The sequence below is a fragment of the Tetrao urogallus genome, assembly GCF_951394365.1.
Source record: "Tetrao urogallus genome assembly, chromosome: 1".
In the NCBI taxonomy this organism is placed as follows: Eukaryota; Metazoa; Chordata; class Aves; order Galliformes; family Phasianidae; genus Tetrao; species Tetrao urogallus.
The window spans coordinates 144,822,660-144,837,147 of NC_136813.1; the positions used below are offsets into that span (position 1 = coordinate 144,822,660).

At 47.6% G+C, this 14,488-nt stretch overlaps 1 protein-coding gene across 1 annotated transcript in view; it reads left to right on the forward strand.

Moving 5' to 3' along the window:
• Window positions 1-4,857, forward strand: part of ZC3H7B (zinc finger CCCH-type containing 7B) — a gene marked incomplete at both ends in the record, with an annotated part of 35,106 nt that extends 30,249 nt beyond the window's left edge. The window contains 5 exons of the mRNA XM_079535995.1: window positions 499-604; window positions 1,743-1,851; window positions 3,119-3,252; window positions 3,889-4,052; window positions 4,665-4,857. Of these exons, the coding sequence (XP_079392121.1) occupies window positions 499-604; window positions 1,743-1,851; window positions 3,119-3,252; window positions 3,889-4,052; window positions 4,665-4,857 (706 nt within the window). The remainder of the gene's footprint in view (window positions 1-498; window positions 605-1,742; window positions 1,852-3,118; window positions 3,253-3,888; window positions 4,053-4,664) is intronic.
• Between the last annotated feature and the right edge of the window lie 9,631 nt (window positions 4,858-14,488).

Sequence of the window (14,488 nt, forward strand, 5' to 3'; positions counted from 1 at the left end):
CCTCTGTGCAGCTGCTGAACAGAGCTGAAGCTTTTGCCCAGGGTATTTCCTGGTGATCACTTGCTGATGCTGCCTGAGAATTAGTACTTCATGTTCATAAGACAGTGCTTGTAATGACTTGCATTTCTGCTGTACCTTTCAAGCAGAAAATATTCCTAAATGTTTTCTACGGATCTTGTTGCACAAGAATTGGCTGTGTCAAAGGGTGGAATGCAGTTTAGTAATTCATGGTGATGCCACGCAAGACATAGGGGAAACTTTTGTGGCTTTACAAAAAGATATATCCCAGAAAACGTGTAAGAAATAGTGGGAGAAATCCTCCTAAACACCCTTCTTCAGACTCCTCTGCCAATGATATCTAGGAGCAGGTAGATAGCGGCAGGGACAAGCTAAACTGGAGGATCTGGTCATCTCTCCATATTCAAGAGATCTCTGAGGAAAACAAAGCTTTGTTTTGCTCTTCCTTTTAGCTCGACTGATTTATTCTCTCTTCCTTAGTTGGACAAAGGAACGTCGAGTTCTGCTGGTGATGTCCAAAGCGAAGAAGAAGTGGGTGTCTGTCCGACCACTGCCTTCCATCCGCAACTTCCCACAGCAATATGATGTAAGCCCCATAAATGGCTCAGCCAAGTGCCCCTTTCCTCCCACCGTTGTGCAGTGCTTTGAGGCATGCTCTGTTGTAGACCTGTCTGGGAAGCAGGCACGTGATGTTGGCTAAGGTGTGAGAGCAGGACAAACTGAAGGCAGCGAGATCTCAGATGCATCCAGAAAAATGGTGGAGCAGGAAAAGGAGCAGCACTCATTTGAAACACTGAGTTACACACGTATGCAAGTTCCTGTCGCTGTTGTTAATGCAGTCACCATCTCTAGAACTGGTTGGCACAAGGTTTGGAGATGAGGTTTAAGGCTTCCCTTAGGGTCAGGGTTTCTCAGTGTGGGTGAGAGGTGAGATGGAGTACTGGGGAGAAGCCTACCCCTGCCTTTGCTGTGTCTGGACTGCTGTCTATTGTGAAATTTGCCCAAATTGTGTTTTGAAAGCTGAACTAAGAACTCAGCTAAAAAGCCTCATGCTATGAGGAAGACAACAGATATCCAACCTCTTCCCCCAGCTCCAAATATGGCAAACAGTTATCACTCTCACCCTCTCTTTTCCTTTCTCCCTAAAAAGGAAAAGCTCCTCTCTTTGCTGCCCCATGGGATCCCCTGTATCCGTGTCCAGGTGGAAGGTGAGGCCTTTGGCACTCCCCAGTTGAAGGCCTGTTGCTGGAGGCTGGGAAGGGGCAGCAAGAGATTATTATGGTTGCTGCAATAGGAGATGAGGCCCCCATGAGTCGTGGGTCACGCAGCGAGAGTACGTTGCCATAGGCCTATCTTTGCCTGCTTGGAGATGGCTGGAGAATGTGTTACCTTTGGGGCCAGCAGTGTGACCAGCAGGAGACATTGTTGGGTCGGTCCAGGTTGGTCCCTGCTGTTTTCCCCAGGGCCAGTTGCATGTGGGAAGGGCACTTAGAGAGAGGCCAGGTGCTGAACTGAGCTGCCTCTGTGTTTATAGGGAGATCTTACCTTTCATGTTATAGAGAGCTTGAGGAAAAGAAGCATCAGTTAATGATACATGATGTGTCCTGTTTTGTGACCTCTCCTGTGTGCAGTTTAACACCCTTATTGTTTTTTTTTAGTCCATTTTCCCCTCCAGCAAGGAATGTTTGCGCAGATGCTAAATTTTGCTTTCTGTCTTTTAACAGTTATGTATCCATGCACAAAATGGCAGGAAATGCCAGTATGTGGGCAACTGCTCCTTCGCCCATAGTCCTGAGGAGAGAGACATGTGGACCTTCATGAAGGAAAACAAAAGTGAGTGTGGGAAATGTGGGCTGTGGATGCAGGGTCTGTTCAGGCTTATTCCTGACAAGGTGTTGCCCTGGCAGTTCCCCAGAAAAGCTTCAGTGGCACTGACATCAGCTGAATCCCACACAGCTTTGTGCCCATGGGAGCAGAGAAGGACTCGTGGAGGGACTGTCAGCTCTCTGTCATCCGTTGTTTGTTCAGACCAATGGCGAGCTGGGGAAAAAAGATTCTTTGCAATGCCCAGTTTTTCAGGTGCTTACCTAGCTCTGGTGGGAGCTGCTGATAAGCTTGAAGGATTTCCGGTCATTCGGTTTTTGTGCTTGGATGGAGGGTCTTTCTCTGCTGTTCCAAATGCTATTGTTTGTTGTGGTTCAAGAGCTTTTGTTAGTGGGCCTTTTTTAAGCACATCAGACCAGTCTGGGTGTGTTTGTTCGAGCATGAAGGTGAATCTTCAAACAACAGCATTGTTTCAGTGTGGGCCAATTTGCATTAATTATTCCCCATTACCTTGAGTTCTTCAATTACCCATTTAATGAGGGTAATCACTAATCACTAATGCATTGCATTTAGAACGTCACACTGTTATCTGCAAATTCTTATTTTTCTGTGGCCTGTCTCACAAATTCATCTTGAAAAGGCAGATGTGCAGTCAAATCTTCCAGCCAAAATTTCTCAGCAGCATCCCAAATGGGTTTTAAACCAAAAGCACCAAAACACATGGATTGCACTCCTCTGGGTAGGGTTTGAACTCTGGGGCAGGCTATCATTAGGTCTTCCTCCCCTCCCTAGTACTTTCTGTGGCCAGCTTGCTTATGGGCTCTCCTCCTCCTTGAGCACTGAGGATGAAGTGTAGACTTAGAGGAAAGGGATGGATCCGAATCCAGCCCCTGCCTTCACTGTGGCTGCAGTGAGACGCCTGCTGGGGTCAAGCAGAATCAAACCTGATGGAGAGTCGCCTCATGGGGTGAAGTCCATGGGGATCTTGGGGCACCTTCTGTCCTTCCTGAATGTACCTGCTGTCATGGATGCCCCTTGACTCGTAAAAGACAGCTTCTCATGACAGGCTGGGGAGATGTAAATTTAGCTCCTCTGCCCACAGCTCTTACCTGGGAAGGTGACACTGAGCCTGCTGAGCACTGGCCTGAGCTCTGATGGCAGGAGTTGCTGCACTGGAGAGGGGAGGAAAGGGTTGCCCCACCATTCATCCTTTTCTTGTAGTTTGTGCACGGTGCGGGAGGTTGTCTGAGTGACTTCACGGGTCGCCTTTGTGCAGTACTAGATATGCAGCAGACCTATGACATGTGGCTAAAGAAACACAATCCTGGGAAGCCTGGAGAGGGAACACCACTCACTTCGCGAGAAGGGGAGAAACAGATCCAGATGCCCACTGACTATGCTGACATCATGGTAAACAGCTAATCTCTTGTCCTTCATCCTTCTCCTTCAGTGCTCCAGGTATAAGCTAGCAGGGGCTGAATTGCTCTTCTGGGAAAGAGCCTGTGCTGATGTAGGTTAAATGGACAGCTTGGAGCAGCACAGATGAGGTGGGAGGGGATTTACCTGGGGCAACAAGGCTTTGCGACAGCTTTTCTGTTAATCCTCAAGTGAGTAGGCGTTTCGCGTGGGCTCAGCCTCTCCCCAGGATTCCTGCTCCTGGGGAAGCTGGGAAAACCACTGCTGGCCTGTGAGAAAAGAAGGGGAACCTTGGAGATGAGCTGTGTGTAGAGCACAGAGACCTGAGAAAATCAAAGACAGATGTATCTCCTTAGCCGAGTTTGTGCTCCTGAGGGTTCTTGTGCTGCCTGAGCGCCTCACAGTCAGCTTGAACTGTGGGTAGACTCAGAACATCTCCTCTGCTTGCCTTCAGCAGCAGCATAATGACCAGAAGATGATGTGTCAGGGAAGAGTGTGAAGTCTTAGAGTGAGGCAAATATCCAGGATGCTTGGGAGGGAGATTTGAAGAGGTGATGCCAACATAAGGAAGGCCAGCGAGTGTGAATATTGATGCACTAACTGGCCTTTTGCCCTTTCTGCACCCATTAGATGGGCTACCACTGCTGGCTCTGCGGGAAGAACAGCAACAGCAAGAAGCAATGGCAGCAGCACATCCAGTCAGAGAAGCACAAGGAGAAGGTCTTCACCTCAGACAGTGACTCCAGCTGCTGGAGCTATCGCTTCCCTATGGGCGAGTTCCAGCTCTGTGAAAGGTACCATGCACACGGCTCTGTTTGATCCCAGAAGTGACGACTCCTCAGTGGTAAAAATACATTTCCCAACACGGCTTCAGAAAAGGAGAGCAAGCTTCAAGTCTGCCCTTTGTAGCCGTAATGTGCTCTGCTCTTGGTCTGCTAAACAGAGTCTGCTTGGCTCAATTCTTGGGGGAATCCCAGATGCTTTATTAAATTGTTTGAATGGCTCACACCCTCTGAATCAGTGCCTTGAGGTGCCTTCAGAAGGCTTCTGATGGTTAGAAATGCCATTTTGGTTAGAGAGAAGGCTGTGTCTCTTGTGGCTGCTTTAGAATTTCCTGGCACTTCCTCTCTTGGGTGGTGGCTTCTTCTTGTCCCCGCTGGTCCAGCTCTAGCTCACACCATTTCATTCTTTTGACCGAGTCTCCTCATAGGTGCTGTTATTTCTGCGTCCAGCTTCTCTATTTGTCTTCCTTTGGCTGCACGCAAGTTGTAGGAGAATCACCTCCCCCTTAGCAGGGAGAGTCTGCAGCCAGTTTTGGTGGGCCCCAGTGGAGTCTCGCAGACGGAGCGCTCAAACCCCCTGTCCCAGTGGGGGATTCCTGCTGACAGTGCTGCTTGTGCTGGCAGGTTCCAGAAGAGCAAGGCCTGCCCCGAGGGAGAAGAATGTCGTTATGCCCACGGCCAGGACGAGCTGACGGAGTGGCTAGACCGCAGGGAGGTGCTGAAACAGAAATTGGCCAAAGCCCGCAAGGACATGCTGCTCTGCCCCACGGACGACGACTTCGGGAAATACAACTTCCTATTGAGGGATGGTGTATAGTAAGGGCCGGGGGGGGGGGGAGGGGGGGAGCCTGTTGGCTGGAGAAATGCAGGGCGGGTTTTCTGAGTGAGGCAGTAGCAGGGCGAGCGAGATCCGTGTCTCGCAAAGAGAACTTTTTCTTTTCTTTCGTTTTAAGATTTTGAGACGATGATTTGTTAGTGGTGAATGAAAACGTGAATTTGATTCTCCTTGGCCAGCGAACGCCATGCTCACCGAATTTGTGGTCCATCTTCTCTCTGTTATTTCCCCTAAATTCTCCTTTCTCTCCATCTTTTTGTTTTCGCTTTGAAATTTTGTTTGAAGGAATGGATCCGGGCCGTATTAGGATGTGAATGAGAATTTCTCCTTATCAATCCCCTGCCCTTCAATTGGGACTGTGGCTGCAGAAGTCAGGAAGACAGCTGGGAGAAAAGGCTAGACATCTGCTGAAAAGGGGACCATGAAGTTCATGTTCTCCTTTTCTCAGTGCTGCAGAGCAAGCGTTGCAACTGGCCTGCTTTCTTGGGAATTCAGTACCAGAAGGATTGGGAATTGAGATGCAAGGAAGAAAAGCCACAAGATGTGGCTTAAAACATCTGGGTTTAAACCCCTACTGATTTTATTCTGCTGAGGCATCAACTGGAGCTGAGGGAGGCGAGGGGTAACAGCCATCTAGTAGAAAGAGTGCAGCTAAAAGCAGCTAAGTTATTACACTTTTTACAATGGTGGGAACTACACTGTAAGAAGCTATAGACTGTTTTGGCTGACTGTAACCAGGAAACAAGTTGGTGATGCCTCACTAGATGTCTTTCTCAAGTGTGCAACGTGTTTTTGGAGTGGGTGGTTTTGGTTTGTTATTTGTCTAGTCTGACTGGTGCAAGTAAGACATCAAAGTCATCTAGGTGGTGTACTGGAGACTGTGACCTGCCGTGTCTCACTATACTCCACACAGCACAATCAGTCAGGAAGAAGTCTGTAATCAAAAGGAGTCTGTATTTCTCAGTCTGCTTGTGTCCCGGAGGGATGCAATGAGGTTCCTTTCTTGCTCTTTAAGTGGCATGTGTTGGTGGCTTTATACTGCACCAGCAGACGATGAGTTGATGGTTGGACTAGATGATCTTAGTGGTGTTTGCCCACCTTAATGATTCTATGAACTGGATGGGGATTGAATTAGAAGGACACCATCAGGCAGCGTGGGTGTAATGTGGAGGGCCTGGCACTGGTCATGCTTTGCTGATGGGAATTCAGCTGGAAGCATGTTTACAAGTGCTAACTGTCCAGTCCAGACTCACTGGACCTCAGCACACTGATGGTTCTCTGTCAGGGCTGAACCCCTATCTAAGATTTTTGGTTTTCATGGTGGCAGCAGTGAGAGGCCTCATTCTGTATGCCAGCCTTGTTCTTTCTGGTGCTCCCATCCTGTAAGCAGTAAACATGTCTTATCCTGAGCTTCCCTCGCATGTCTCCTGCATCCAGCTGTGCTCTGCAGTTTTGTTTGCATGGATGGCATCATCTTCTCCAGCACAAAAGCTTCTCCTTCCCTGCCTTCGTGATGATGTCTTTTTTGTATACAGACTCCCAGAACAGCAAGCTGAGAGCCCTCGGGGCTGGCGGACAGCACTGTATCCATGGCAAATACAATTTGGCTGTGTTCCACGTGGTGCTTCGGCATTGTTGAGTCCTGCTTTACCCTGCCTGCTCCTATATCCTTCGGGTTGCCAGCTTTTAAAAAGATGGGACACGGTAGTAATATGCAGGAGATGCTGTGAGAACAGCTGGCACCTTTCTGAACCAGCCTCCAGGTAGCTGCATCAGCAGCACTGAGATAGTTATGGCCCAGGAGCAGAATGTGCTGCGTGCTGGTCTTGGGTCTTTCTAGTAGTATGATGTGCCCCAAGTAAGCCACATGTGCCTCTGAGTTTGCTTCCTCACCTGTAAAAACACAGAGGGGGTCATTGTTTTTTCATGGGAGGTTCCCTCCTTGGCTGCACAGCACCTTGAGATCTGCCCTGAAAGGGGCCTGGGCTGTAGCATCCGATGAAACATGAGTGGCTTATGGTAGATCAGGGAGAGGAGGGGAGGGAAGTGGCCATTTCCAGCTCTGCCCGTGTGAGAGGTGAAGGATGAGAGCCAGAAGAATCTGGAGATTCTCCATAGAAATGGAGAAAAAGAACGACCAATGCAATATCAGATATGGCATTTTTTGAGAGCTTAGGTACTGTGTTCTCTCTGTTCTTTGTTGTCCAGATCGTATCTTCTGCTGGTGCTCCTTGTGCTGGTCAATTTTATGAATAGAGAAAGGGAGGGGAAGTGATAGGCACCAACTCCTGGGTTATCTTGTCCTGCTGGGCAGAGATGCCAAGGAACTAATCTGGACTGGGAAATGTTGGAATATGTTTTTATTTTTAATACAAATCTGCATCTCTAGTGTGACTCAAGCGTTCGCTGCGCTGTGATTTCTCATACAGTAACTTGTTTTAGGTTCCAGAGTGGGTCATTGTCCCCTCTCCCTGTCTCTGCATGGGGAGCTGAGCTGCTCAGTGGGACTGGGATGGGGAGAGGCCAAGCATGCGTGAGGGGAGGAAGGCCCACGGTCACGGGTGTTGCGTTGAGTATCTCTTTTCGTTTTCCCTGATATGATAACCTGGTCTGTGGTGTTGCAGTACTTTGTCACCAGACTTGTTTTAGTGTGTATATATGTGACCCCTCCCATGAAGCATATATACACAGGTATTAAATATATCGCTCTATATAATATTATATGTGTGTGGTATCAAAGGAATCTTTTTAATGAGGGTAAAGGAAAAGGACTCGGGCCGGGAAACGCAGCATCTCCATTTAAAATATGAAGGCTTTTATTTGGATTAGGGAAAGGGAAATAACAGAGGGGAGGTTTTATATAGATAGGTATAAATTCTGAGATGGGGCAGGTTTACCTGTTCATGCTTTTAAAACCCCCTAGGATGTCCTTACAGTCCCATCTCAGTGAAAGGGTATTATACTGCTAATTAGGGAGTGAAGTTTTCACAATAAGGCTTTGCTTATATTATCTAAGAGGACATTGTAAAAGGCAGGAAGCTTCACACTTGGCTTCCCAGGCTCACTTTATCGAGTCAAGAGGTTTTTCTTCAGCACGTGATGTACTTTCAGTAGAAATGCTTGGTGCTCTCAGCTCCACAGCAGTTAACCCCACAGGTAAGTTGTAGGGCTGCTTTAGCAATGCATTCGCACGACCCTCTGATAACTCTCTCTTTTATTCATTCTTCTGAGGGAAGAAGAACATTTTGCAGCGTGGAACCAAGTCCGAGGGTTATTAACAATGCTTTGATTTTATAACATTAGAAGAAAATCTCACGTCCTGTAAAATAATCACACACACAGAATAGAGACTTTGATTTAGATCAGCTTGTTAAATGCTGAAGGACTTGGTGAGAATCTCTTCCCAAATCCTTTGGTAAGGGTCAAGGTGTAAGCGATGCTTTTGTGAGCCTGACCTTTACGGGGAGAAGGAAAAACAAATCAAATACCCTATTTTGCTTGTATGAAACTGTATGTCAAAAACAAATAGGTTTTAGCAAGTGAAAGGAAAAGATAGCAAGGGGATGCTGCACTTCTGAGCTGGGTAGTAATGATTTCGAGTCCTTTAATATGTCTTTGTATTAATATAATTTAAGAATACCACGCTTTACTATTAAAAAAGAACTTAGTATCTTTCATAAGGTCTAGTATCAGGATAATAATGTAGATGTTTTAACAACATTTTTGGTTTTGTTCTTAAAAAAACAACAACAAACTTGCTTCTTTTAGCCTTTGTAATAGAAAATAAAAGTGTGCACTTTAAACCCTCTTCTGATACAGTGTGTGTTTGCATTTTTCAAGTAGCCCACAATGGCTTCTTACCCAGGTTCCAGTTTTCCTTGCTGTAAGGAGGGAAGCAAGGAGAGTACTTCTGGCATTGTATCGTTTGTGCTTTTTACCTTCCTTCCATATAACCTACTGCTCATCTTGCCAAGTAGAAAATTGCATGTGTTTACCAGCAAATTCTACAGTTCACCTCAATCTAGAGATTGCTCTGCTGTGCAGGCTGCTCTGTTCAGCTGGATCAGCCAGTTGTGCACCTTGCCAAGGAAATGCCCTCATTCCCATCCAGAGTTGCATGCAGCTCAAGCCATGGAAAGTGTTGTTGCAGATTCCCCCTGGTGGGATGCTGTATGAAGGTCATACCTGGGGGACAACAGCAGTATGGAAACACTTATTAATAAAACTTTCTTTTTTCTCTGCCTATACATGATGCAGATGAAGTGCCAAAACTGAAGATGTGGCAAAGACAAGGGAGTCCCGTGGAGGCACCCTGCTACTGCTGTACAAACTCCAAGAGTGACTAGAAGGTCAGACTCAGTGAGACCTCAGGAGGGGAGACTTGATCTTCCTAATGTTCCCAGATGCAAACATGACAGCTCAGGGCCTTCTGGTCAAAGGAGAGGCCTGAATATGATATTAGAGTGCAGGGAGAACGAAATGGGTGCATTTTTAAATGCATCGACTGGGTATATACAATACGAGAGGAATTTGTTTTAGCCTCCACACATGACTGAGACCCTGCTGGCAAGAGTAAGTGTAACTTTTCCAGTACAATGGAGGCTGAAACTGTCAAACTGTGAGGCAGACAAAACATAGGGAGAAAAACAAAAGTACTAACTGCAGTATTTTCCTGGCAGACCTGAGATTCAGCTGTAAACTCCTCACCAGTGTTTCTTTGCTGAAGAATAGCAACTTACACTTTAAGGAGGCAGGAAAAGGAGTGGTGGCTTCACCCTCCCAGGAATTTCAGCAGGTGTGAAGGCAAAGGGGAGAGCACAAGGTCAGCCAGGAAGGATTTGGGTCTGATGGCAGAATGAAAGTAGCTAGGGAAGGGACTTTCTCCTTGAGAGGTGAGAGAAAGTCTGCCTTTAATGTCACAGTGCAGCAGTATGGCAGAGGCAACTTGCCTTCCAAAGTCCCTAAGTTGCAGATGGAATTCCTAAGCAGTTTTGTGACTGAGTGTGTCTTCCCACACTACAGGGAAACATTTCTGGGCAGTGGCAGCAGGTGATGTAAACACGGTCATCACTGTTAATTGTTTGTAGCTGCCATTGCAACCAAGAATGGGAGCGTGTTGCATCATGCCTGTGGAAAGAGAGCAGGAGAAGATTTGTGCCCTGAGGGAGCTGGAACTTGTTGAGGTGGGTTGCTGGCCAGGAAGGAGGGCACAGAGTAGGTAATACTGTAGGGCACGAGGTGAGGAAAACATTGGGCAAAAAGTGATGTGCTAAATAGTAAAGGAGAGAGGCAAGGCTGGATGGAAGTGTCTGGTATGGAGGGAAATGGAGGAGGAAAGGCTGCAGGAGTGCAGGCTGGAGCAGAAAGCTATTTGGTGCGAGGCAAAGGAAGGTGCAGAACAGATGGATAGGCATGTATGGGGTGAAGCTGGGCAGAGGTCTTCTTTCCTCCTGGAAAGCTGTGAGTGCTGCTCAGCAGCTCCATCTTATGTCTCAGCCAGCCTCACCCCTTTATCCCCAGGATGGGAGGGGAATGGCCAGAGCCCATCTTATTCCCATTAACTTCTCTCCCTCACACTGGCTGGATTCTTGCTTTCTGCTTCTCTGCAGTTCCCCCTCCTGGCAGGAGCAGCAGGTCCTAGTGCCCTCAGGGTAGGGGTGTTGCTTCCCAAAAGCAGATCCAGCTGCAGCTGGGATAAGAGCAGGGAACAGAAAGGATGACAGTTCTGATTTATTCAGTGCCCTCTTCAACAGCTCCTGAGATTGCCCTTCATGAGTGCTCCTCTCTGTGGTTTAGCTTATGGTTAGCAGTTCCCCAGAAAACTTTTCTTTTTCTTTCTTTTTTCTTTTTTTTTTTTTCTTGAGAGCCTTGTGAGGTACGGACAGCAATGTTCCAGGAAATAGGGTTATTTGTTATCATCTGGGATAATCCTCCCAAAAATGACATTTACCAAGGATTGAGATGGAAATCTCTAAACCCAGATGCCAGAGTAGATTTGGCTTGCTTGGAACCGGAAAAACACTCAGTGCTGGAGGTGCTTTTCCATGCATTTCTCTGTGGATTTCCTTTCTCTGATTCAGTTGTGGGCCTTCAGTAGTGCTGGGGCCCTCCAGGCGGACAGTCAGGGAGTATGAAAAGCTGCATACTTTCTGTAATTGAATACTAAGGCACGCTCCCCTGTTTGTACCCCAGCAAAGCTCAGCAGCAGAGACAGAGAGTCCTCGTTCCAGGGAGTGAGATGGCCTCTGTTTTCCTCAGCCGAATGGCTTGAAGATACCTACAAAGTTTCTGGATGTGGGGATCCACATCCACAATGCAGAAGTGGATTTTCAATAGAGACTTTCAGCAGACTAGATTGTGTCTTGTTGGAAAAGTAGGCATTTGTATCTTGGCTTTTGGGGATCAACTATAGCCAAGCTGTCCAGGCTTCTTGTGAGACTGGCTATTTTCTTTCAGCTTGTGTTCTTTCCCCAGACTCAAGCTAACTCTTATCTATCTATTGGGTTCTGACCTCTTGGGCCACAGCGCTGCAGGGTTCCTTCTCCTGCCAGGGGTCACATTGTTCCTGGGAAAGGTGAGTGAGTCTGGGATGGGTTGGCCACGGGATGGCTGAGATCACTTACAGCCAGCCTCTCTCTTTTGAGAAGTGGCTGCAAGAACATGCGTCTTCCTTGCCATGCCACCCAACCATCTTCCATAGACCCTGGCAGAGGCCCAGCAATTGCTGTCCTTGGATTTCCCCATCCTTCCTTAAACACCTTTGTTTTTTGTTGCTCTTGGCTTCTCCTGGGCTCTGCCTCCTGCCGTGGGTCTGATAAAGCAAAGGCTTGGAAAGCTCCCAAAGCCAGCTCTGCCCAGGCTCCCCGAGTATTTCTGGAACAGGGAAATGCATAAAAGCAGCTGTAGGCGTCCTTCCTGCGCATGGCAGCACAACCTTTGGTGACCCTGAGTCCTTCTCACGTTATCTCCCTACCTAGCACCTACTTTTCTGGCAAATGACACCACACAGGGAAGGCCACATGCAGAACAACAAAGATGTCGTGAGCCTGGCTGCCGCGTGAGCACCCCAAGAGGTGGGCATGTCTTGGCAGCAGGGTGGGAAGGAAAAGCTCATTAGTTTTTGGCACAAGCTTTGGGAAATTAGTTTTTAGAAATACTTTTTGCCTCAGGCAGGAGATGTAGGTGATTCCTTCTGCTCAGCTGTGCTGTTTGCTCAGAGGTTCCCAGTGCTGTTGATAGGGCTGCAGGAGGTGCCTGTTCCAATGCCAGCCCTGGCTTGCAGAGAAAGCAAAGCTGCTGGCTGCCTCCAGCCATGGGCTGTATCCCTGCAGTGGGGAGGTACAGGTACTGAAGGCTGTGCCAGGGCCGGGCCAGCATCAGGGGATACAAACAGAGGGGCTTGCAGCAGCAATCTGTCCTTCCTCAGGTACATGAATCACTCACCAGCCCTCCTCCACACAGGGGTACAGGCATGCGTACATGTGAATGTATGCAATGACCTGTCTGGGGAAGAAGTGGCCCATTAGAAGATGAGAAGGGGGCTCAGCATAATACCTCATCAAACCTGCCTGTTCCTATCCCACATTGCTACTATCAAAAAGGGTTTTATGCATGTATTTCATGCACCTGTCCGCTAGCAGCAGTATCTTGCAACTATAGAAGAGACTCCAGGATGTGGGCAGACATTCTTTCGGAAAGGTTGTGGTAAAATTTATCCTGCCAAATAGTCCCTGCCAAAGTGAAAAACGAACACCTACTAAGCCCAATGCCCCATGCAAATAAATAGTTAAGTTCCCCAGTGGAGGCTCTCATTGGAGCACAGTATTTATTTGTCTTAGGAGCTAGCACGGGAAAAAAGAATTACGGATGTCTGGAAAGAGGCAGTGACTGACCTCTGGCAAAGGGTTTGCTTGGGCAAGAGAAGAAAGAGGAAACCATTTACCAGGCTGGGTTTGATGAAAGAATTGAGGCTGGAGCCTCCACCCAGACCACGGGGAGTAGGTTTGATCTGCAAGACCTGCAAGAGGAGACCATGTGAGGTGATATGGAAATTTCCAAATAATGGCTGTGCTGCCAAAGTGGATGCTCTCAAGTGGCTGAAAAAAGAAAGCTGTTTCAAGAGCAGTAGGGCTTGTAAAGCTTCTAAGGGTTTCTACAGGCTTTTATCCTTATTTCCAGGTATACCTCAGAGGAGCAGCAAACCTTATCTGTCACCTCAAAGTCCTCTCAGTACTGCTGGCTCTGCCTGTACCCACACTATTGTCTGCTAGGGGCAATATGTGTTTTGGGGTCTCAGCTACCAATACGCATGCCCCAGATCAAACAGAATAAAAACCAGCAGGTTTTCTTGCTGAGGAGTCATTAATTTGACTCTCTTCTTCCTAGCTTATCTGTCTAGTAGAAAAAATATATTTAAACTTATTCATCCCTTTGTCAAAGCAGATAGTGTGTTCTGGGTAAGGGGGGGGGGAATAGATGGATGGATAGATACTGCTGTTGTGTAAGCCTTGTGTCCTTATCAAGTCAGACAAAAATGTTTTTTATTTTCTAAGAGGAAACATCCCATTGGATTATTGAGCCAAGCTTTCATTTTATCTGAGGAAGCTGAGATGGCAATTAGTAATAATAACCATTAATGCTGCACTTTTGTCAAATGTCCTTGCTGCTGGTGGGCTCCCCATAAGCTGTGCTCTCATGACACACAACTAAGCTCCCTTATGAAACTGCGGCCTCACATTGTGCAGCCAGATGCTACCACACAGTGCAAGACCCATAGAGACAATTTTCAGGAGTTTCTGCCCAGGAAGGCACCCAGGCATGCCACTGTCTCATGTTTTGGGACTGAGATTGGCTGTGAAAGACTGGCATGAGGAAAGGCAGCAGAAAGGCAGCTGCAGAAGTACTACTGATGTGGCCCTTTAAAGAGACCAAGGGAGCATTCCTGGGGCTGAGGGAAAGTTGGTAACATTTAGACCTGTACGAGGAGCCTTCTCACCCAGCTCCTTGCAATAAACAGAGCTGTATCAGAGAAGTCCAAGTGCACAAAATAATTCCTTGGAGCCTCAGGGTGTCAGGAAGGCAGATGACCTCTGCAGCAGGTGCTCTGCAATTCCTGGTGCACTTTGGGCCTGTAGAAAGATCCCTGCAAAGACAGCAGGAGAATTAGGGTTTTAAAATGAATGTATCCCTGGCTTCTGCAATTTAAATAGTTGTTCCTGGAGTCTGGCTCTCTATGTCGCATTCACTGTACCCTTCTCTGTGGACACCCATTTAGAGCCAGTGCAAGTTGACTGTGGCTGGTCAAGTGTGTCAGAAAATCTACTGTGAGTGGCTGACCGGGCTTCTGAGTGATGGAAAAGGTTGCTGAGAGCTGCACTCACATGGGATTACAGCGAAAATAAGTAATGAACTGATCTGATAACAGTGCAGCCAGAACAAATTCTGCAATCTATGGCCATGCCTGCAGCTCTCCATGATGACACAGAGCCAACATTTCAACTCCATTCACTAAAGCAGCTCAAGCTTTCTCCATGTCAGGGACAAGAGGGCAGGTGGATGCTCTGCACTGCTTTGATGTTAGTCCATACCATGATTTCTGCTTCTCTGGGGCTGG